We start from the raw sequence: 24,172 nt of genomic DNA on the forward strand, positions 1-24,172 counted from the left end.
AAGTACATTTATATTCTGTTAAAGTGTGCCAGCGATACAGGAACAAATAGCATCCTTAATATATTTCGCAGGCCTTGCTGTGTACCTTTTCACGGCTGCTTTTATTTTTCCTTGTCTCCTTCAATGAAGGCAGACTATGTCATCCCAACTTAAATTTGCAAAGCGGTCGCCTGTGCTCAGGCCTTCATCGTGCAGGAAAACAAAGTCCCCAGCTGCCGAGGACCGTCAGTCAAGGCCTGGGAACTTGGGGAGCCGGGAAGATAGGCGGATAGACAGCCTGAACTTGACAGACCATTAGGTACTCGACCTTCTGCTTAAACGACTATTGAATTCTCCGAGATGCGGATTAATGCTTTCTTTTGTTCCAGGAGTTCGGAGGTGAGATGGGCAGATAGGCGTGCCAATTAGAGAGGGCTTTGCCATGGGCTGCTGTGTGTCTGTCGTAGCCCGCTAGTTCTGCAGAGGGGAACTACTGAGAAAAACTGTGACTTCTTTACAGAGCGGGAAAAACCATCACATTCACCGAGGATCTCTTTGCACTATAACACTCCCAAATTAGAGGCAAAACTACTTGTTTCTTTGTTACTTGGTTATCGCCTACACCCAGCAATCAAAATTGGCCACTTTATGATCATAGGCTATACAGGCATGTTCCAGACCATAGTATGTCAAGCGCTTTTTCGGCACAGGCTACAAAACTAATAGGTTTCATGCCAGTAAGACCATGGCATCGCCTTTCTGGCATCGCTTCCAGTTCATGCTTCCTACATGCGTCTCTGCAGCCACTGAGGCCCAAACACAGCAGAGGTAAAGGGCATTTCTCAGTCAAAAGATCATTTTTCCCTTAAAGCAGGGCGAGCTACTGCTGCCTTGTAAAAAGTCTGCCTTGTTTGGGGAATATTTAAGCCATAGTGTTTCCCATTAAGTACTTTATCAGTGCAAAGGCAGAACAAACCTTTGCGGGCACATGAAGCAGATCTGTGGGCTCTTTTGTCTGTGGTGGTAACACTGTGCCTGGGATTGGGCTGACTGTGAAACCAAGTGCAATTCATCCCAAAAATTCCATCTGTTCGAAAGATATTAAAAGTATGTGCTAACGGGTCGGTGGCAGTGCGTGTTGGTAGAAGGCATAGAATTGGGAAGAGCGCAAAAGTCTGGTTTTACTCAGCGAGCAGAGGTGCTGTAAGGAAGGCAGGTCATTCCCAGGATGGAAAATCCTTCATTTCCAGTACCCTAAGAGGTACTTCCCGCCCTGCAAAGTGAATTCCTGTGAGACAGCAATGCTCCCTTTATGTGAGGAGAGAAATGAGTGTGAAGATCCAGGGAGTGAAACCATCTGCACCTGAGGATTTCACCTCTTATTTGCAAAGAGATCAAGTTTTTATCCCAGCCCTGCAAATGGCATGTCTGGCGAGACTGTGTGTATTTCACATTCTCAGCAAAACCAACGAAGCTAACCTGGGAGGCTGGACCCGTCAAAATGTGATTTCCCGTTTTTAAATGGTGTGAAAGATAAGCCTGTTCTCAGCCGCTGGTGAGTGAATGCTCTCGGGAACTGGGCGCCCTGCCTTGGTGTCATGCTCGGAAGGATGGGTGCATCAGGATGGGTCTGGCTGCTCTCGCTGGCTGTGAACTGGAGCCCTGTTTCTCCAAGGCTGTCCACACTGTGACCTGAAACATGGGGCAGATAGTCCCAGATTAGCAGCGACAAAACACTTCTGTAAGCCATGTAGCTGCTTTAGTATTAGCCGAGAGGCAGGGGCAATTAGCCTTAAAACAATACTAGGAAAACGGTACTCTTCTGCTGGGACTCTCTGTGCAGAACCACAGTTGCCCTCAGAAGTGAAGATGAGTTTCATGGCTGTTCTTTATCCATGTTAGAGACAGTTCCAGGCAAGTCAAGGCAGGCTTTGCACGACACAGTTGGCTAAGCTTTGTTTGGAGAAAGTTGCATCGTTTATCATGGAGGAAGTCGCATCATTTATCATTCCTGACCAGAAAGGGGTTTGATTCTGAGATCAGTGCAGAGACAATGTCTAGAAATGGGACAGCTTGTTTTGTCTAGTTTTTTGAGTCCGCTAATGTCAGGAGGTAGAAAGTTCAAGTCTAATGTTACTGGCTGCACTCTCTGTTTTCTGCTAACGGGACACAGAGAAGGCTATGGGGAAAAGCACTGAAAAAAAAGCGCAGCGAGAGTAACGTAATGAGGGACGGAGAAGGAAGGCATGTTGTGTATTGAGGGAGGCAGGTGAGCCTGCCATTTGGAGCAGAAATGTGTTGCAAAGTCAAGGTTTTCATAGTGTGAAAATATCCCCGTTGTCGCCTCAAGCAGAGGAGCTGGTAACAGAGCGTGCAGGAAGCTCTTTGATAACCTCATTTCTTAACTTCTCTGCTGTAATTCAGCGTTAAAAAGGCAATGAATGTTCTCCCACCATGGGTGCTTTTTTAATCTCTGACATTCTTTGGAGAGATACTCTGAGTCCTTTTGAAAATAAAACCAAACATGTACAAATCCAACTTTTTCTTTGAAATGGTGTAAAGGTTTAGCAGGAGAGAAATGGTTAAGTAGGATGAAAGTGGAGTAGCATCAGACAAGCGACTGTTTGCTTGTGTTTTACCCCACCGATTCCCACCCACTCCAACCCAAATAACTGAGTTAAGGAATGTTATAAATTAACACACGCTAAGTTTTCAGTTGTGCAGCAACGAGTGATTTACGCTGATCTTCCATTGACATCATCTTATGTCACTGAAGCACTGTTTAACAAGAGGTATGTAGTTCTGGTAATCCCCAGGAAATCTGCACATTGTTTACTAAAACCCACTGTTTTTAAAAGAAGAAATGTACTTTGCCAAGGGACCTGTAGCCTGTCAGAGTAGAAAAATGCTTCTTTCGGTGGCTGAGAGGAAAAAGCGCGTGAGTGTGTGGATATAAAAGCATATGCCTTTGTGGTAAGCACGTGGAGGTAATTGTCCAAGCCGTGGGGTTTTGCTCCCAGAAACGGGGAGGCCAGGCAGGCCAGATGCCTTCATGGATCGTACTCGCAGGTCTGAAGACAGAGGTTTCAGAGAAGCACCTCGCTTCCTTACAGCTGTCGACAGATCTTGCCGCTTACCTACAGCAAACCAACCTCAGAGGCAGCTCTGCGTTTCTTTTCTTTCCTCTTTGTTTCATCCAGATGGACAAAATTGGGGTTCTTTGTTCTGAACCCGATATTGCAGGGGGATTTTTTTTTACCCTGCGAACTTTCCACTTAAACAGTTTAGTGGTTATAAATGTGTAATGATCTCTGTTAGCTCTGCGATCTGCTCGTATTAATGACTTTTCTTTTGTGCTACTTGGCACGCGAGGTGAAACAAATGAAGAGCTGTATTAATTATTCATCAGCCGACGAATTTCTTTCACTGTAACTCTGTTTCGGGTTTGTAGATCTCTTTGCATAAACTAATTGATTTTAATCATAATATTCCAAGTGGTTTTAATTAATAATTTAAACATAATTGTTTTGGGAAGTTCTTTAGTCTTATTCTGGGCAGCTGGTGCTTGAAAACAGAATTTGGCAATGATTTAACTTCAAAAATATGGAGCTAGTTTTCTGCAGCTGTTATCAAATGGAATTAGTAACTAAAAGGTGTGGGATTTTCTTTGGATGAAAGGTTAATCAAGTCCAAATCCAATTGTGTTCTAATCTAAAATTAAACATGAAAAAAAAATGCGGAGTAGGGACAGGGAGTTTCCTAAGCCTTTCACACCTCGGCGTGGCTAAGGAGGGGAGGGAAGGAGGAGGGAGAAGTTAGTGCCAAAGCAATCACATCTTTTATCTCAAGAACTATTTTCAGCAAGGTATGCTGATCTTATTTTCCATCCTCCCACGCTTTGCACAGGAGTTTCGGGAAAACTTTGTTCTTCCTTTGCTGGGTATGGATCTAATAGGGGTGTTTCAATACCAGGGGATTACCGACCTTTCAGGCAGACTAGCCATTTGACTCACCACAGAAGAAATTAAGGTATGTCGGTTCAAATAGGAAGCTGATTTACCGTGAATTGTCAGGAAAATCTCTGTCCTTCCTATGCTATTGTTGCAGACATGAATTGCTGCGTGCGGAGGGAAATCTAGCTTGTCAAATACAGTTTTCCCATGGATGAGAGAGGTTTTTAACACTGCAGCATTACAACCCAGTGGGCTTGCGGTGGCAGAGGTTTATAACCTAGGGAGCAGGGCATTGGAAGTAAACAGGGCGAGAGCAGATGCTCCTCGGGACCGGAGCAGCATCCCCTCCACAGAGGTCCCGCACGGGCTTGCCCGGGTCGCTGGCAGCGCGGGGAGCTGCTGCAGGGAGCTGCTGGCTCTCTCTCCATCTTCTGCCGCGCATCTCCGTCCTGTAACACCCCTGCCGCCCTCCCAGCGAGCCCGGGGTCTGTCCCATCAGCAGCGACATGGCACGTTGCGATAAGGATGAAGCCAAGGCCTCCCGGTGTCACCGCCAGCCTGCACCACGGCGGCCACCCCCAGACGGGGCACGGGGCGCTTCCCAGCCTTTCCCGGAGCCGGTTTCAGCGGCTTTAATTACATCTGCGGTTTGGATCACTTTGCTTGGCCATTAAAATCCATTTCACAAAGAGTAGTATTGAAGCGAGCAAGGAATATTTGTGGCGGCTGTGGATTTCCTCCAGGCCTACAGGAAGAGTAAATTAGTTACTGAAAACTTGACAGTTTGTCCCAAGTGCTTAACTCTTTCCTCTCTGGAAGGTGCCTTTTCAGAGACAAGTGACTTTAGAAGGAAATAATACGCTCGATGTGTGTTTACCCCTCCCTCCCCCCGCCTTTTTACGGTGGGGTTGTAATTGCAAACCCAGCCAGGAGCGATTTGTTTGAAGAGGAAGTGTGGGAACTTCCTTTATAAATATTGCGTTTCCTTTCGTGTGGATCCAAACACGGTTTCCTCCGCTGGCGGGAAAAAAAAGTGCTTGAACTGAAAAACAAGCACTTTTTCCCGTAGCTCGTGCCCCAGGTAAATATGAAAGAAAGAGATTTAATGGGAAGAAAAAAAAAAAAAAAGGCAAGCAGGTTTTTAGCCAGGGAAGAGCTGAAGTTAGTTGGACCATTGCATCAGCAGGGTTTTTGCCAGGCCATTCCCTGTTGATGCCAGTGGCTGCGAACACAGGCGTCCTCTGCTCAGGAGCCCCGGGCGAGTTAAGGTCCTGTGCAGGGGGGTAAAATCAGTGTTTGCAGAGCCTGCGATTACAGAACCTGCCGTGACTTGCTCTGCAAGATAGGGCAGTATCAGCCCGAGCCTAGCTCCTATCGCTGTTTGGAGTGGTTTCTTTTTTTTAAAAAAAAACCACCAACATATGTATCTTTCCTAGTGAAACAAAAACAAAAAGTCTGCACCCTTCCCCCAGCCTAGAAATACCTTTGAATTATTTGCAGAGGAGGGGCTCACCCACTAGAGGAGCAGCTACACCAAGGATTAATGGCTTTAAACTAAAAGAGGGGAGATTTAGACTAGATAGAAAGAAGAAATTTTTTACAATGAGGGTGGTAAAACACTGTCACAGGTTTCCCAGAGAGATGGTAGATGCCCCATCCCTGGAAACGTTCAAGGTCAGGTTGGACGGGGCTCTGAGCAACCTGATCTAGTTGAAGATGTCCCTGCTCATGGCAGGGGGGTTGGACTAGATGACCTTTAAAGGTCCCTTCCAACCCAAACTATTCTATGATCCCATGATTCTGTAAGTATCTGTGCTCAGCAGCAGCAGGTAGGTTAATTTTACAGGGCAGGGAGCAAGTTTTAACCTGGCAGGCAAAGCTCTGCTGGCCTGTTGTGCTTTTTTGGGGTTGGTTTTGTGATTATTTTTTTTAAGAAGGGCACAGTATCAGAGCATGTGGGCTCCTTGGGTGTGCAGGCGGCCAGCTGGCCTGGCTTGCTAACATAAATCGGTGCAGATGATGGGAATCAAGGCAGGGGGTCCAGTTCCCAGCTCTGAAGGATTCCAGATTAGGAAGACAGCTCACAGAGGAAGCAAGGAGGGGTGAGGGGGATCAGGCTGATTCCCTGAGAGGCACTGAAGATGAGAAGAGCCCTTCTGCTTGATTTGAAGGAGGGAAGTGTTCTTATATTCCTGATAATTAGGCAGAGTTGCCTTGTTCCTTGGTTTTGATGGACAAATGAGACATCCCTGGTATTTAAACTTGGATTGCTGTGATGGTCTCTGATCTGGCCAGCAAGAGGCACAGCCAGGCCACTGTTGTATTAATGAGAAGGTTCTGATTTTTACACATTTCTCAGTGGGGAAGATAAAATTTCCCTCAAGCTTCTAACGGGGCTTTGCAGTGATTCCTTTTTGCACTTTTAGATACAAACAAAAGAAACAAAATTTGCAGTGCAATGGGCTATCCTGGGAAAAATCAGTCGCAATCAAAGGAGACACCAGAAACTTCACCAGTCCTTCCACCTGGGCTCTGGCAAGGCTTGCCTGGCTCGCTGTGCCAGGAGTCCTCACAGCATCTCATACTCTGCTCCACAGACAATAATGTCCCATTGGGGGACGAAAAAGGAGTGGAAAGTGAACCTTGGGTAATTTTTACTTTTCAAATAAAAATTTAAAATACAGCTAATAGTCTGTAAATGTTCCTCCTGCACTGTCTTCTCTTTTCAACGTCTTGCAAATGCATTTAAAGCCCTACAGTGTTCAGGGGAAGCTCTCCATCCTTTTATGCTTTTCCTCTTGTTTTCCACACCATCCTTTGCTCCTGTCTCCTTATGTCACCCAGTCCTCTCATCCATGCTGCATTCCCCATTTAACGATCTTTTCTCCTTTTTACCTTTCCACACTTAGCATTTTTCCCTCTCCTTTTTCACACTCCCACAGTCATGCCTGCTCCTTTTTTCCAATAAGGCAGGCTGCATTTGGTAATTTAGGGAGTAAACCTTCAAATTCTTGTGCGAGTGCTCCCACTGACTACGTGATGAAGAGACTGCAGGACCGGGCCGTAGCTTGGCAGATGTATGGGGAAAGGTAGCGAAGCCAACTTTAAAGCAGTCTTAATTACCTTGGTGGTTTGGATCACTTCAGTTGACTATTAAAATGCATATTTCTAAGGCGAGGTGTGCACCAATGGCGTTGTATAAATAATAAAGAATTTCAGGAGCTTGATATAAAAGACTTTATAGAGGTAATATATTACTTACAGTCGAGAGAAATGGAGGGCATTTTAAAAACAGTTTTACTAGCACCCTGCATTTAAAAAAAACCCTTCTTTTTCTTTTTGTTTAACCTCCTGTGCAAGCCTGGGCATGTTTGAGGCTCCCAGGATCCAATTTCATGTAGTATCCTATTTCAAATCCAGGCCAGAGCAGATCGATCGAAAATCAGTGCTCTCAGAAATAAAACTGCCTGTGGAATGCCTTCAACGACATGAAGATGAAAGAGGGAATGTGACAGAGCAGATACCGATTTTCTTTTTTGAGGTGGGAGGCTCTGAAGCAGTGTCCTTGGATGTTGCACGATTTACGTTGATTGAACAGTAATGGTCGTAGGACAATTTTGGTGAATTTTTGTGTTCTTCAGTGAGTAGTTAACAGCTGTGTTTCGTGAAGGGGAGTGGCTGGTGTTGCTGGGGTTGTTTTAAGCCAAAGCAGCAGCTGTAGAACATTTTACGGCGAGTGCAGAGCTACCTGTAAGTCTGCACATCGCCAGAATAATACAAGCTTCCTAATAATTCTTGTCAGTGGAATACTTAATGGTATTTTGAAATGACTGAGCTACTTCAGTACTTTGAAAACTGCTGGTGAATGCAGACTAGTCTGACTCATCTGTGTTTATACTGGTTTTTGTCGTCAGCACAAACATAGATGGCAGTCTGCTTCATTTTCCAGTGTACCTCTCTCTATGTCTCTTCTTTTCCCTGGCCCTCAACAGCCAAAGGAGAGAGAGAAGAAAAAAAAAAGGCAAAAAAAAAAAAAGAGGATTATCTGAGAATTACGAACAGAGGGAAACGGCAATATCATTTTAGGACTTTGAAGGAATAGGAAAGTGAAAGGAAAACTGAACTTGTGAGCTTTGGGTAATTTTGAATTAGGGGTAATTTAAAAACTTGGCTGTGCCAGTATTATGTTGAATTCCTGGAAAACTAAGAGTGAACTTTGTTCTGCTGTGTAGCAGTGGTCTCTCTCCTGTCACCTGCACTAGGTGATGCCCCTGATGTGGGGAGCATCTTGCATTGCCGGGGGACCACTGGGTTGCACACATCGGCCCCTTGCATGGAGGCAGTGTGTCACGGCGGCTGGCCTTGGCCCGTTTGCTGTCAGAGCAAGGGGGGAGGCTTCGGAGAAAAATTCGGCGTCCTCACATGCTGAAAAAGTGCTGTCTAAAGTCAGCCAAGAGAGTAACAGTAATCACAAAGAGCGTTTGAATTTATTTTACACTCTGCCCCTTGGACAATAAAGGCTTGGCTGTTTGGGACCTCACGCATGGTGTGCTCTTCACAGGTAGAGACATATGAATGAATTTTAACTAAGCGAGGCTAGCTAAATACACAGGCTCATCAAAGTGGAAGTGTGAGTGCTTTCTGGCTTTACATAAGAGCGTGTTGGTTGCTCCTGTAGCCTTTTCCAGTGTGAATGCCTTAACACACGCATGTGTGTTCAGGACAGCAATTCTGGCCGTGTGGAAACTCGTGCTTCAGTGACCGTAGGAATTCACCTTTGGCCTCCAAAGTAGCAGTTGTTTTGTAAACTACTTGATGATTAACCTTCAGCTAGAATATAAGTGGCAAGTGTTTACTTAATGGTCAGAGATTGGGTTCCCGCTTGCAGGCAGCCTTTATTACTCAGGAAGCTGGGTGAGTTAGAAATGAAAAATCTGCCTCGGCAACTGTCTGAGAAGTCCACTCTGGTCTCCTGACAGATGTGGAGAAAGCAAAGTGCTTGGTGAAAAGGCTAATAAGACGGCTGTTGAAAGTCTGCGTGTGGTCATCTTAAAAACTGAAAAGACCCTGCTAAGCTACTGAGGAGAGGTCCTTTACTGTCTGTGTTTATGCAGAGTATATCGGAGTAAAGACATTGATGAGTTTTTCAGTAACTTCTGAATCTTTTTTAGCCAGAGGGCACAAAAGTAAGATGTTATTCCATTGCATAATGAAGATATTCACTTTAACAAATCAGACTTCTAACATGAGCAACTGGGATGCCTCTCTAGCCAACAGTAAGAGAAAGAAACCCAGTTTCAATTGCCTTCTGGAAAAGCCTACCTTATTCCTTTGGCTGTACTGCATACAGAGAAACTACCAGGTTTGATGAGACACTTACATCGGCATGTGTAAGCCTCCTGTACCGTGATATAAGTTACTTCTCACAAGATTCATTTTGAAACAATTTGCCAAATGGCATTTGAAAAGTCATGGGCATAGACTTGTACCATTTATGATTTTGAATTTATCACCTTAACTCCTCCTTCTCAAATAGCTTTTGAGAAATTGGGGTTGCTTCTCTGTTCTTATGCCGAGTGGCCAGGCAGCTTGACATGAATGGATCAACACTCGGTGCTGGCACAGCACCCTGCCTGTCAGAGAGGAGCCCTGTCGCCTTATGTGAGTGACCAGGCAGGGAACACTGTTGTCCAATATCAATTGTAAGGTTGGATAAATGATGATCTGAAGAGGCTGGAAAAAGTGCTACTCTCTGCTCCTCCACTGATGCTCACTTCGATTCTTGCCCTTATATGCGAGATGCTGGATCTGAACCTGTTGGCAGTTCACAGGGTAGCGTTCTTGCTGTTTAATCTTTGCGGTGAAATGCTGTTGAAAGAGCAGGCACGATTTTTAGACTGGTCAGAAGGGAGAGCAGAGAAAGAAGTACTTTGTGGTTAGTGTGTTTAATTCTGTAGTTAAGAAACCTCTCTGCAAGGGTCTATAAAGAGATAAGATATTTAGTCTCCTTAGACTTAAATGAAGGATATTCAGAAAGGGTAATGGAGCTTAAATTACTGGGTTTCAGTTTTGGGTTATGCTGGTCTTTGTTCTTATAGTGTATCTGTAGAACTCAGATTTTGGTATGAGACACTTAAATTTTAAGAACAAAAAACTCCAGCATATGTGGGTTTTTTTCCTTTTTCTTTTCTTTCTTTTTTTTTTTTTTTAATTTTTTGTTCTTTTTGCCCCACAAACTACAGGAAGAGCAAAATGAAAGGGCCGAGTGAAAGCGGTTGTTCCTTTGAGGTATATCCAGCAATATTAAACACTTCTGTTATTATTTCAGTATTCTGTTAATTTTTGGCCAGAGTTGGTCAAGGTCTTTTCATAGTGCATCGATTTGAGGTCAAAAGTATGTGGGATTGACTGGAAACCAAAGCAAAAGAAAAGAGTTTAAGCAGTCTCAGGTTTCAGTGTGTTGAAGGTAGAGCTGAGTTGAGCAGCTTCAAGACAAGGAGGATACTAAGCCCAAGATAGCCAAGCGGAGGAGACAGAAAGGAAGTCAGTAATAAAACTCTGGAGTTCATGTGCTAAAAGTGGAGCGGGTGTCTCTGAGGTCAAGGAGGTGGAGAGGGCAGAGTGGAGATGACCAAGAGCGACGTAAGCTGGAGAGCTGAAGTTGAGGGAAGATACAGCATTGGCCAGATATTGGAGTGTAGAATTGTGATACAGAGTTAATTAGAGATGTAAATACACTGCGATGTTTAGAGTCTTAAGCTGACATTTGATATCACCCTGAAGTTTTTAATAGTAAATTCTATATCCTGTCTCCATATGGACATGATCTCAGTGTTGTAACGTAGCCTTCCCAGCACTGAAATGTGAGGATCCGTTTTCAAAATTAAGCTCAAGAGAGCAGTGTGCAGTGTTACCCTATGCGCTCCCTCCTATCAAGTGCACCATGCTTGTTAGCTCAACAGCCAAATAAAATTTCCATGGGCGTATACAAGCCTATATGAAAAGTATCTGCTCCATGTGTTACATATAGCTGAAGGCTCGAGGGAATAAGGTCTGTGTCTGGGAACCGGATAGTACAACTTTCTATCCCTGACCCAGTGCCTGCCCTTTCTAACAAACAAACAAAAAGCCTCCCTCAAAGAAATGTGGTTTATGATCTGTTTTTAGCTCTAGAAGCAAACAAATAAAAAAAAAAACCTCAATATGTTCTTACTCCTACTTATAGCAGCGTGGGCTTTAGGCACCGCAGGACGGGTGCAGTGCTTTGTTCCTTGCAGCTTTTGGAAGCCACGATTTCCCCGACAGCCACAGCACTGGGGCAGCACATTATCCGCTTGCAAAATTTTGCACTTGGACACAACGGATCAGCTTGAGTTTATCATCTTTTTGAGATTATGATATCTGAGACATTCACCCTAAATACAGAGGCGCAGCTGCCTGATGAGGGAGAGGGTACTCGCAGGATGGGGAGGTTATTTGCAGTTGTCCTGTCTCTGCTGGGTTATTGACCTGTCCTGATGGTCTAAACTGCATGACACGTCCATGGTTGTCTTTGTCCTTTTGTCCTAAAGGGGTACTTCAGTTTGAACGGTGGAAATTGTTTTATATGAAAAGCAGGAGCAGTTACGTGTGTTCAGATTGGGGTGGGAAGGGCAAGAGCTAAATGTAGTCTAATGGCAGTAATCTCCCTGCTGTCCTCTACGGGTTATGGAGGGGAGACGAGGTCTCCTCTGAAAAGCAGCTCAGGGAAGAGTGATTCCTCCTTCAGAAGGTGATCTGTGGCAGGACCCTCTCTGTCAAGCCAGCGGAGGGAGAAGAAACAGGAAGATAACCTTGTTAGACTGAAGTTTAGCTTGAATGAGCATCCCCCTACACACTTGCTCCGTTTGTGCTTATGGTTTCTGTCAGCTTTGAAGAGCAAATTCCCTATTGTCACCTAAATACTTATAACTTCAGGTCAGTCTGCATGAGCCTCCAGCTGTCAGAGGACCCATGACGGCAATGTGTATTTTAGTTCCTCTAGTTGAAGCAGTCCATTTTGACTGGCCAGCTGGTCAAGCCCATACCATGAAAGACCAATTCCTCATGGTGTTCCAGTATAAGATACTGAAAAAGAGCTGTTGTGTTATGAGCCAGGAGGTAAAAGGAAAAAACAAAAGCAAACAAAACCAGGAAGCCTTGCAGCAGATGGTACCACCTGTGTCCATCTAAATCTAGCCAAAGCAGCATGCCATTTGAGTGGAGAAACCTGGAAAATCTGATGACTCAGTCTGAATAAATAGGAAGACAGTGAGTGAGATTTCTGGCTCATGTCCCAAGCCTCTTATGAAAAAGGCTTCCTATTTTCTAACACAGAAAATTGAGTACAGTTTGGTGGCATCATTCTCTGGCACAGCTGATACCAACTACAGACTAAAATGCCTGGTGTACCCATGTGAGAACTGACACATAAGTAGTCTGATGACTCTCTGCCAGTTCCTGGGTTATGGTTGAACCTGTTTTCCCAATTTCTGATGTTATTAGGAGGGTTGTACCTTTATTACTGGGGATACAACTGGCTGGACACAACAGTCAGGGCTGACAGCATTCAATTCCTTTTCCAGGCTCAGCCAAATACTAATTCCCATGCACTTCAGTTGTTGCATCTGCAAAACTGAGATGTGAAACAACTATGCAAGACGTGCCTAAATCACTGTTCAGCAATGCTTGCAAAAATGCTCTAAAGGAGAGAGGCAGCATGGATGTATAAAGGGAACTCCCCAGCAGGATGAAGCCTTGTTTCCTTGCTGACTACCTCCACCTCCTTCCTTCTTGGCTGTTGTTGACAGTATCATGATCTTTCACATCCCTTTGCTCTTCCCTTTGCTTCTGTATTTCCTTTTCCTTTATATGCTTAAGTTGCACCAGATCTGTTTTTTCCTGTTGTCAGTAAGACATGGAAAGAAATCTGCCCTTTCCCTTGGTCATAAAGTTTAAAATTTTTGTCTGTCTGTTTCTTGGGTTGGCTGCTCTGCTTATACTCCCCTCCTATGACTTCACTCAGTCCCAGTCCAAGCCTACACTCTCCAGTTAGGCCGTATCATGCAGCTGTGGTCTAAATATCTCACCCAGCTCTTCTCCCCTGTCCCTCATCTCACGATTTTGCTGAGTTTCATCCTCCAGCTAGTGTTCAGGTTCCCTCAAACAGCTTTTCCCTGGGAAGAGATGAATATATGGAGTCTTGAGGAACATGTTACCACAGCAACTAGATATGAGGAATGCAAACAAGAAATTAAATCCCATCGAACATTAACAAAATAAACTTGTTTTAGTACTGGGCAGCCTCAAGGAACACAAAGGGAAAATAAAAGCCCTGCTGATGTTTGTGTCTTACCTCCCTGGGGAGCCAGCGTTATGCAAGCCTCAAAGCCAGGTTCAGCTGAGCTGAGCTGGCTTTGCAGAAAAGGTGGTGGATTTTGATGGGTTTTGGGGTCTCTCTTCCCTGGGGACTGCCATGCGGTGATATTTCAGTGCATGCATCGGCATTTGCTGCAAACTGTTTGAGTGGGCATTGCATGCGCTGCTAAAAAGTAACTGAGAAATAACGTGTGCGTAAGAGGTAGGTTGGGGCATTCAGCACTCGCTATGTCTATTGATGGGGATATTTTTTCGAGGACAGTTGTCATTTGCACGGTCGTGTTGAAGAATTTATATGAGCCCTTTTTTATCACTTTTTGGCATGTACAGTGATGTTAAACAATATCAGATGGTATTTTATCCTTCCCTAGGGGGACAGGCGCTGTATCTCTTCCATTCTTAAATGTTTGGTCGTGGGAGGTGCTGAGTACTGCCATTGATAAGAGCGTGTTCAAGCTCTAGCTAGAGGAGTGCCAAATCATACAATACCCCATCTGTAATGCCAGGCATTCTTTCTGGTAATACTTCAGTTGAGCTCTCAGTTCTTCAGTAATTAGTTGTACATCTGTGAGCAACTGTCCATCTGATTTATTATCCGAGCAGCTATTGCAATACAGAACATTGCCCCATTTAGCCTCAGGATTGAAAGTTATGGTGTGCTAAAGTTGTGTTTAAAATGTAATAAAATTGCCTATATATAAACAAATTACAAGTTTATGGGACACTATACATGATCTTAATATTTTAAAGTGCATAAATTTAAGGTGATTAAGCACAGCTTAACACATATGAACATATTTTTAATTGCTGCCTTCTTTTATTTAGTAAGAAGATTAAACACTGTCCTGGAAAATAACTTGATTGTAGTGAAGAAGACTTAGCGGAAAAGTGAATGTAAGTATTTCATAGCATGTGCCAATTATTTATGTTTGCAAACCATCAGCATTGGTGATAGTATAAAACATGCTAAATTAGCAGCCTAATTTACCAAAAGGACCACTTTTAGTATGGGGAGAATGCTGGATCTGATCATTGTGCATATGTGTGTGAGGTGTAAAATGTCTATTATGTGGTTTTCCGTATGGGTCTGTCGGTTATACGTACCTAAATGCTTTTAGTGGGGCCACGTGCTTTTAGTTATTTGCACGCTTATGAACGGTTCGCAGGAAAAATGTCAGCATGAAGTTGTCACTAAGTGCCCTTTAAAGGGAAAAAAAACCAGCACTGCCGCTCTCTAAATACCCATGGGGATCCTTAAATTCTGTAATGCGGACTTATTTTCCGTTTCCTGAGGAATTTAGCCTCACTTGGAATAATGCAGCCAGTATATAGTATTTTTTGGTATACTTGCCCCAAAGATGTGAGTTTATAGTAGAAGAAGATTGCACTGTGGATTGGCAATTCAATTTAGAGTGAAATACAGTGGCTGCAAGTTCCAGGCTAAGTGCATCATTGCTCACTTGAGGTCACTTTTTCAAACCTGGAGTCAATAGTTCTCTAACAATAAGAGCTTTGGTTCATTTTCTAGACACTTTTGAAACTGTTACTTTGCTGGTGAATACCCCATTATTTTTCTTAAAGTAATTGCTTTTCCTAGCTGTATTTCATAATAACGTGAACTCCCTAACTGTGTGCATGCACATATGTATACGTACGTACATATTTGTGTGTGAAGCAAAGCTGTATCTCTGCAAGTCGTACCCCAGGAGGCTTTGAGTGGCTCTGGTGTGCGGGGTAGCGATAGTCATGAACTTGTAGCTGCCACGGATTCATTCCAGTATTTTTTCATATCACATTTTTCCCACGATCTCACCTTCCATTTCCCAGGGCCTGCCTGATGAGTTTGGAAGCAGTCAGCTAAGCCTTTCCAAATGCTGGATAAAGCACAGAATTCATGACTTAAAGTCAAATAGGACAGTGATCCTGTCTTAAGTGTCTAACAAGCTGGGACAGTCTTAATTTTAGCCTTTGGGCTTTTATAAACTTGTCTTCTATAATTGCTAACTGACCAATAGTACTGAAACGGTGAATTACTGCAGAAACATTTGGAAATGCTGTCTGGTTTATATAGAGCTGTCTACTGATATGGGGTTGCTTGAAATGAAGATCCTCAGATTTGACAACATTGTACCTAAGCTAAAGATTTATAGACTAGGCTGCGCATTGACTCTCTACGTTACTGATATCTGACCCAATCTGAAAGCTATATAGGCTTATAAGATACAAAAGCAAATCCTTAAAACCTTCTGGTATGTATTGAATAAAACAAAACAAAGTTTGAAGTAATTTACTGGGACCAGTTGCTTTAATTTCTTCTAAAACTACTTAAAAGTACCTCTCGAGTCACCTTGTTCATGCCAGTGGCACTTCTGGAACAGTTCCACCTGTGTGTGACGAGTTTCTACGTGCATAAGTTTTTCTTGAGTTACTTTCACATTATTCTTGTCAACTTGATCTTCAACTGTTTTTCTGGGAAACTTGGGAAGAGGTACTGTTATCCACAGTTCCCATTTTTTGTGAAATAAGCAGAATATTGGGGGGGGGGTTTTGTCTGTATTTTTTCAAGTGCCTGTTTAGCAGGAGAGCGCCATTTGAGTGAGGGATGAATTGTAAAAAGATACCTGCCCAGTTAAAATGTCATTTTATGTATGTAGTATCTATGCGAAAGCAAATAAAAGACACGAAGTAGAGCCGTATTTCAGGAAACAGTAGTAGTGGCACTGGCAGTCACACTGGCAATGTGATTATTAGCTCGTCATGAAACTGGCAGAGGAATAAACACATCCTTGCGGAGAGATGCATACTAGTACTTTATCCTTTACGTAAAAATAAATGTGATCTGCAATAGATGTTATTTTTCTGATATTTTACTTTTGTGCATGTGTAGACTGAGCTCCTAAATGGAAACCACCTTCTTGATCTGGCTCTTGCACCTATCTGACATGAAAATTATAGATCTATGCTTCTAAACTTGAATAATTTTCAAGATTAATTGGCCTCACGTTGGCTGGGATTTTTGCAGTAACACCAAATTAACAAGTTAATGTGGAGAGGAGAAAATACCTTTTCATAAATACTTTTGGTTTTGTATCACAGAAGTGGCTACGGAGGCATTCTTACGTAAAAAGTCAGCAGAGCCCAAGAGAAGGAATAAAGCGCTTAAGAGGAACCAAGAGGGTGAGTGGCTTTACCTGCAGCCACTCACAAACTGCAGGTAGAGCCCTGAAACTGTGAAATCCAGCACCTCCTCTTACAATCATCCATTTCGATGTCTAGCGCATCCAGAGATATTTATTAATAATTTTTGTTTTGTGAAAATTGAAAATTAAATCTGAAACTTGGGTTGGAGTACATGAATGGCTTGGTAGGATAACTGGTAGGATTTTGGCTTTGGTTACCCGTAAAGCTAGAAAGTGGAATAAACTTGCAGAAACATCTTCTTCTTTATTCTCTTCCAACAAACTTCTGGACTGACCTTTCATAGAGCTGAATGCCAAAGTTGGGATGCTGGAGGAATACAGCAAAACGGTGGTTTGCCGTGTTTCTTCACCTGGTGAAGAGGAGAGAGGAGGTGGGGAGAGCAAGGGTTTTTTTTTTTTCCTCTTAAAAGAATAGGGAAAGGCTAGGAAAAAAGTGAAATGGACCAGAGGGGATGATAAGCTGGTAATTGTATTGCATTATACTGATGATACATCAGAAAAATCTTGAGGCAATGACTGCAAGGAGAAGGAAAGGGAGCGTGTACTTTAGGGAATCAGGAGCAGGCACCGTCAAGTAGAGCACAGGCAGGAAAGTGCACAGGGCTGGAGGAAAGAACACCCAGCCCTAATTAAATACCAAAATTAGGTTCTCACTGCACATCTTGTAATCTGAGATCCCCGGAACAAGTTGTTAATGTAGCACGGAGAGTTTTGTTCACTGTTTTCAACAGTATTTCTTATGTTAAATGTGTGCTCTGGCACTGTAAATAGCCTGGTTCAAACACCCTTGTGAAGGGCGAGGACCACGTCATGTCATGTGCTGTCACTAAGCTTTGCTTGCTGGTAGGCAGGTTTTTTCTGGAAAGTCTGCAGAGATGCTCTGTAGACTTCTAGGATTATAAAGCAGTTGCTCAAAAACAGTGCCCATCCCCAAAACGTCCACCTTAGTTTCAGGATCCAGCTGGGTATTGTAAATCAATTGGTAATTGTAGTTTATAAGAACTTGGCGCCTATATCATGAATGCTATAAATAATTCTCAGCAGCATTTGGATAGCATGGTAAATAAGGCAGAGAGCTACACTGGATAATGAGGAGAAAAATAAATATTGAAGAGTTGCGAGTTCATTAAGTAATGTCTATGCTGTGCATGAAATGAGGCAGGGGAGCAGGGGAAAAAGTTTCCCATCATAGAGACTATCGTGAAGGATTTGCATAAGAAACTTTTCTTGTAGTATTTTCTAGATATGACAATCAGACTTGGGTCCCCAGAATCACCTCTAAGACCCATCTTTAGATCCATAGGACTTAAGTCACCGAAACATCAGGTAACATTTGTTGAGTATCTTCTATGTGTCTTGGGTAGCAGGGGAGAGCAAGATGTGGGCTTTGCAAAATGTTCTCACAGAAATTCTGCTGTCGTCACCCTGAGACCCTAAAGGGCCTTCGGGAGGCGGGACGGACACTACACAGGTGTTGCTTCTATCTTCATGCCTGTGCTTTCTGGCATCTGTTCCACTACCTGTGTCCTGTCTTTTTTTCTTTCCCTTTGGCTCTGTCTTCCCTGTGCTGCCTGGCTGACAGTAAGGAAAATACCGTGGCTCCAGGAGAGACAACATCTCTGCGCTACCAGCATGAGTAGCCTGTGACACCAGGTCGGGCTGTACCTACCAGCAGTAGCAACCACCGGAAAGCCCTGCATAATGATCTCTCTGGGGTGTGCAGAGCAGCTTATTTGGAGACTTACGCTGCTGTTTTCCCATATGCTATCAAATATAGTCTTCTATTTCCCTCTAATCTGGGTTTATAGTCACTGGGCCGTGTAAAGGCCAAATGTCATGCCTTTGCTGCTAGATCTTTGTGACAAGAGTGGCCGTGGTGGAAGTCCTGCCCTTATTATTGAGCGCAGAGTGGCTGGGAGAGAGCTGGCTCCGCAGGCAAGCCGTGGCTCTCCATCTTTCTCTGGCAGCAGCCTGCATGGGTGACCCATCTAACAAAAGCATCGCGCAGCTTTGGACTTACTTCATATCACTGGCTACAGATGAAACTGTAATAGTTTTGCCCATATGTTGGCACTTTTCCCTCTACGGAGAAATGAGGCCACGCTTTACCAGTAGATGCAGTACTTGAATATCTGCAACATGTTAGGAACTTCTCATACCTCACCTGCCTTGTAAAAAATCCTAGTAGGTTAGTTATAAAAAGGTGGTTTATGGGCAGGTAAGGGTGTCCTTTCTCCCCACATTTTGGTAACATATGACCTAAGTCTGCAGGTCTGCCGACAAGACCCACAGGAGAGAAGAATCTTGCAACACAACGTAGCTATTTAGAGGTACCCCTTTAGAGGTGTTACTTAGAGCTATCCATTTATCTTCCTTGAGGCATAGATCCGCATGTCAGTCTTTCTTTCTCGTATTTCTCTGAAATAATCTCTTGGGGAATACGTAGAAAAACAAACAGAAGATTCTTTACCTTCTTAGGAGGGATGGAGACAAATTCAACTTCAAAATACTAGCTATTTTAAATGCAAAATGATCCTTCCTTAATTAATACTTGGCAAAGCATTTTAAAGATCAAAGTGTCAATATTAGCTAATTCTCATGACACACCTGTCAGGTAAGTAAAAATTATATCCATTTATAGCCCAGGAAGCTAAAATACTGTCTAACATCAGCATTTTCACAGTTGCTACCTAGTTAATTTACTGAAATAACTAGCCTAATTCTCAGAGGTTCTGCATATTCTTAGTTGTCCTAAATTATACTTGGAGCTCGAGACTATTCGCACTTTTGAAACCGAGTGCAAGTATTTTGGTACAGAAACGTGGGTACAGCAGCTGAACCTGAGGCATCCGCACTTAAGGCTTTTTCCAAACTTAAGCATCCCTAAAAAGTCTAGGGCTGGGATTCACATGCTGTTGATTCCTAGGCTGGGCTGAGAGTTTGTTTTTTTTTTTTCCAGGAAGGTGTGTATAGAAGGAGTGTTTAGAGTGGGAGAGGGTGCTTGAAGTGGGAAGAAAAACGGTGTGTGATGGCAGTTAATTTTTCTACCCCCTGCTGTTGCTTCCATTAGAGGTGCGGGTTACCTTGTTATTTCTGTCATGGCTCTTTCTCCTCTTGTTACAGCATCAGCAGAGTGGTATAATTGGGCTGGAGGACAAATTTTTTTGCTGCCCCATTGAGCAGCGACTGAAAAGGAGAGGGGATTTGGAACAAGTGCTGTCCCCCCTTCAGTCTGCAGTGCAACTTGTTTCCAAGTGGTGTTTTTAATCGGAGCGGCGGTGGTGTTCGAGTGCCTTGCTTTGTCCCTGCAAACAGTTTTTGTAACCCGTTTGCTCCCTTCGGGGTGGCAATGCCCAGCCCTGAATACGGCACGAAACTTGAGGATGGCGTCACTCCGTCCCGCTCTGTTCTCCCTCTCGCAGGAGCAGGTGGGAACAGACAAAACCCCAGCCAAAGGCCACCGATGGCTTGGCACTCAAAGGAGGGAAAAGCCTAGGCTACAAAAAGGGGTCTCGGGGGATTGAACAGCCTGGAGCAGGCGTGCACGGCTGAATTAGGCGTTGGAATTGTTTGGCTTTCAAATTCAGGGGACTTGTTTGCTGTCTTGGCCCTGCTCAAAGTGAATAAATGCTACTGCTAATAACAAAGCCCAAACCAGAGGAGGAGTGAAGGATTAAAACCAGAAAATGATGACTCACCCTCCCTTCTCCCCCCTCCCCAGTTTCAGTCCCCACTAAACTACTTTACCTCACCAAAGCCCCGGTGGCTTTTCGTTTATAAATAATCATGTGTTTGAAATGTTAAAATGTGTAGGCAGGGATTAAAGGATATGTGATGCTACAGCATTAAAACAGTGCAGACCTCTGCAAGGGAATTGTGAAGGAAAATTAAAACATAGTTATTTTTGGCAAGGGCTCCTGCATCCTGGGGAGATCAAGAGAAAGCAAAAAGCAGTTTACCCAAGCCTAGCGAAACTGAGCAGAAAAGCTGGGTGCAGCTGGGTGCAGTAAAATAGGGCTTTGTCCTACTAAAGCCAAATTTGAAGTTTTGGGGTTATCTCAGTTTTGGGAGGATGCAGGGAGGAGATTCCCTGAGAAATTTCTGTCGAAGGTACCAGCCTAAACTTTTCCACCTTTTCCTCCTGCAAAGGTTGGTGAATACAGCTGCTTGGTTATCACCCATGATGTAACAGGTTTCTTCCTTCTCCTAATCCACGGTGGGACTGAGGCGGATGGATGCCTGCAACGCTCTCAACTCACTGTGCCAGCCCACAGGATTTTACAGAATAAGCAGGTTGCCATGCCTGTTTGCAGTATTAGTCTGTATTCTCACACAAGTGAGAGTATTGGCATCGATTTTCTTGTCGTGTCTGACAACGAAAATTGAGAATTGTCCCTGCTTAGAAAAAGAAATGCATTACGGACTTAGAGGGAACTGTTGCAAATCAGTTGTCAGCATTGACTCTAGCATTGATTCTGGAGTCTGAATATAATTTTTAGTGTCATTCATCGGATGCTACATTAGCTTTGTCTCCATAAACCTTTGACTCCTGGCCAAAGTGAGCCCTTTCATGGGACTGCTGATGTTGGAGTCAGTGAAGTCTGCCTCCTCACCCCCCTTCTTTTTAATTTAAGGCGAGTGAATGATACCAGTGTGAACAGGCACAGATTAGGGCACTGTTCTGCTGCTTTTCTTGCTCATGATCTTGCTGCTGTCTGCTTGTTGGTACAGGGGAAGCCTCTGAATGGCTGTGTCTGTAGCAACTGTGCAATTACTAATAAACGAGCAATTTTAAGAGGCCCCATTCATTTCAGGTCTAATTAATTTTTGACGCACACTCCGAGCCTACACAACCAGGGGAGCAGGGCTCTGGGAGGATCTCCCTGGGGAAGGCAGGGCAGTGCTACTCCCCCTCGCCTCAGCTCCCCACAGCTCCCTTCTGCCCCACGGCCGCCTCCCGGCACGGGGCTTTCACTCCATGGCTTTGAGACCAGGGCTTCTCCAAAAGCCCGTTTGAAGCCTTCAAGCTGCTGATGCCCCCGGGTTTGGTGCTGGAACAGCCTGGCTGCAGGGGCATCACAGCTCTCTCCATAGCTAAGTTTGAGGACTTCTGCTCCGTTCCTGCCCTGCACCCTCTTGCTTTCTGATGGAGATGATGTTTAAGCAGTTGGCTTAGGTGAACTGGTATGTCACTTTGCTAAATGGAAAACGGTTTGTAATAATGCGTTGATTTCTATGGAATATGCCACCTCCACTGCTCTTAACCTTTGCTGTTACTTTTGTGCTAGTAAACATGAAAACATGAAACATGTGCTCTCAGGGTGTTGCTTTTTTCATGCCGTTTATATGAATCTGTTTATTACCTCGGCTTGTGTTCTTGTTTTTCTCCCTGCATTAAAGCATTTAAATGTATTAGTTGAGAAAAATCTCTATAATAATCTTCAGTTCAATTAACGTTATATTTAATTAAAGGATTTAACAAGGATAAAAGTAAGAATTAAATACTTGTCTGCTTAATAATTTTTTAGGGCTAAATTCAAGGCAAGCCTCAACCTTATTTGATTCAGTTAATGCAGTACCTGCAAAAGGCATTATATTTAAAAATAGATGTTCCTTTGGACAGCTAGACAATATTCTAGTGTCCTGTTACTGCAGCACTCAATTTGATCAAGCACAATGTCATGAAGTAATGTCAAGACGTAAAAATATCTAGTTTTAGGTGGGAAATTTCTCATTGTCAGTCAGTAAGCCAATGACTTTGTAAACAGAAGTCTTCCAGGGATACACAAAATACAGTCTTGTTTATCCTTGCTGGTTTTCCTTAAAATTGCATCAGTTTAATTTGTGACTAGTTAAATGAATCTTATTAAATTACAGTTCCTGGGAACTTCTGAGTTTGCGAAACATTGCAACTCTTGTGTTTATACACAGCTAGTATTTTCTTTAAAATGTGTCTGGAAAATTCCAGACAACTGAAGGGACTTGCCACGCTTTTCTTCAAAGCTAGACCTATGGTTTCAGAAAGCATGTTTTTTAGAGCTTGTTGTTTTTTGTTGTTTTGGGGTTTTTTTGAACCTGGAGGGAGAACAATGGTGCTGGTTGCACTGAGGAGGCAGAAGGTGTGTGTTGCTTTGTGAGTTATGACTGGTTATTTTTCGTATATGAACACAGAGCTGTGTTTAATGTTATTTCTAAAAAAATATATATTTTTCCCCTCGTGTAGAAATGATGACTTCACAAATCATGGTACCTGTTATAGGCAATGTTATGGGGATTTATACTCTGTGACACCTTCTTACTTTCCCTTCTTGAGGTGTTTTCTGCTGAGATCCTCCAACTGCATGTCAGAGAGGTCCTGAGGACACCACAGGGGGTGCCGGGGGACCCTCACTAAGAACAGAAAGCTGGGCCACAGTTTTGACTTTGGCATCCCCTGCATCAGTTCCACATCCAAAAGTCTCCACCCTAACGTACTGGCCATTTGGCTCTTCAGGGTACTTACAGAGGGAAAAAGCGGTCACAATACCATTTCCATTGTAATGAGCAGAAACATGCAGTAGAGCTGATGTCAGGGAAGGTAGACCAGATTCCTGAAGTCCTTCAGCACTTCTTACAGCCAGCATCTTCAGAAAACATGAGCTATATCATTCTGTGCAGGAGAAACCGGACTAGTTTAGTCTCTGCTCTGCAGTGGCATTGATTGCCAGTGCTTCATCAGAAGTATCCAGAAATAGAATGACTGTAGAGAGGTCTGCTTGGTTGCAAAGCCAAGGAGATCCTGTTCAAAGGCCAGGGTGGTGCTAGGAAGGGAAGGTGTGTGTGGTCAGGAACCCAGGGATGAGCTGATTCGTTGCATTCCCAGGTGTTTCATACCCTTGGGTGAACTCAAATCAGGCCATCCATCTGTATGTGAATTCTTCAGTTGATTGACTTGAAAGATATATTGGATAGCATTTGTTTATAGTGGTCCAAGCTGCAGGATATGGATTTTGTCTGGCGTATAAATATTTTGGTGCTACCCTGGGTTTGCTTTGCAGGATGTGTATGCTGCCTTCTTGAGCTGCGCCACATGGGACCGTTCTACCTGTTTGCATGATCACAGATGTTGCCTAAAGGAGCTCTATGCAAAGAAATTATCTCCTAAGGGAGGTATATGTGAGCAAAGCTTTTACAGCTGGGGGGCAAGCTATGCTGAAAGAAATTGTTCTTTGAAAATATGTCTTTGAAGTACATATAGGACCAGGAGGAAAAGAACAAATAAATTATATAGATGGGGAATGGAAACAAAAAACTAAAGAAAGGAAAATGTTCCCAATATATCTATTTTGCATGACTTGAGCAAAATTGAATATGCTAACATTATTGCAAGCAAATGTGATACCCTGAAAATAGTCATCTTATACAAAAGCAGGCGTTTATTCTCATGAAAGAAGAATGAGCGGAGATAACATTCTCTCCTAGCAAGCCTGTCTGTCTGTTGTCTTTGACAAGGGGAGAGGCAGCATTTCTTTCTCCAGTTGTAGGAAACCTACTGACAGTGTTTTATTTAAATTGTGTCAGGACATGTTTATACAGTTACTTTATTGGGTACCGTCCATGCTGTTCCTGAACAAGGTAGGTTGGGTCTTCCATCTCTCCTAGCTG

General features: G+C 43.6%; 1 protein-coding gene across 5 annotated transcripts in view; it reads left to right on the forward strand.

The window, feature by feature from the left end:
• Positions 1-24,172, forward strand: part of PLXNB2 (plexin B2) — a 260,188-nt gene that overhangs the window by 128,575 nt on the left and 107,441 nt on the right. For all 5 annotated transcript variants that reach the window (XM_063323324.1, XM_063323326.1, XM_063323328.1 and 2 more), the window contains one exon: positions 14,154-14,222. In XM_063323324.1, the coding sequence (XP_063179394.1) occupies positions 14,221-14,222 (2 nt within the window). In that variant the 5' untranslated portion in view covers positions 14,154-14,220. The remainder of the gene's footprint in view (positions 1-14,153; positions 14,223-24,172) is intronic.

This window comes from Chroicocephalus ridibundus, chromosome 1, assembly GCF_963924245.1.
Source record: "Chroicocephalus ridibundus chromosome 1, bChrRid1.1, whole genome shotgun sequence".
Lineage (NCBI taxonomy): Eukaryota > Metazoa > Chordata > Aves > Charadriiformes > Laridae > Chroicocephalus > Chroicocephalus ridibundus.